At 36.1% G+C, this 684-nt stretch overlaps 1 protein-coding gene across 1 annotated transcript in view; it reads right to left on the reverse strand.

The window, feature by feature from the left end:
• Positions 1-371: 371 nt before the first annotated feature.
• LOC102896290 (olfactory receptor 5T1-like) overlaps positions 372-684 on the reverse strand; it is a 970-nt gene continuing 657 nt past the window's right edge. The window contains 1 exon segment of the mRNA XM_015592930.1: positions 372-684. This exon segment is cut by the window's right edge and continues 18 nt beyond it. Coding sequence (XP_015448416.1) covers positions 372-684 — 313 coding nt within the window.

Genomic DNA, 684 nt, shown 5'->3' on the forward strand with positions numbered 1-684 from the left:
CTCAGATTCCTATATTCTAGAAGAGTGAACAATAAATTTTTTTTAAGCTATCAGTCTGTAGCACTTTGTTCCAGCAACCCTGACAATCTAATGCAATCACCGTCAGAATATATATACCTGTGAGTGTGTGTCTGTGTGTATGTGTGTGTGTTTATATCTGAGAGTGAATTAAGGAAGAAACAAATGGATTACACATTTTTTCTGCATGTTTGGAAACTGTATATGTGGAGGTATGACTAAAACCTTTATTAAAAATGTGTAAGAAGAATAGAAAGACACTAATAAACTAAAACACCACATTTTTCTCATTTTGATTTTGAGACAATAGATATTATTTTTGATTCGTTTCATTTTAATAGTTACTGTGAAAACTATTCTTTATCAATAATCCCATTTTTACCAAACACTCTTTTCATGGCCTCTTTTACATCTTTGTTCCTCAGACTGTAGATGACGGGATTTAGCATGGGAATCACAATGGTGTAAAATAGGGACACTATCATGTCATGGTCCAAAGCATAGTTGGAACTTGGTCTCACGTACATGAAGAGGATGGTTCCATGATAAACTGACATTCCAGTTAGGTGACACCCACATATAGAAAAGACCTTCCGTCACCCCTCTGCAGAATCCATCCTCAGAATGGCCAACAGGATGAAACCATAAGAGATGGGGATGAGCAGG

The sequence above is a fragment of the Pteropus alecto genome, unplaced genomic scaffold (assembly GCF_000325575.1).
Source record: "Pteropus alecto unplaced genomic scaffold, ASM32557v1 scaffold717, whole genome shotgun sequence".
In the NCBI taxonomy this organism is placed as follows: domain Eukaryota; kingdom Metazoa; phylum Chordata; class Mammalia; order Chiroptera; family Pteropodidae; genus Pteropus; species Pteropus alecto.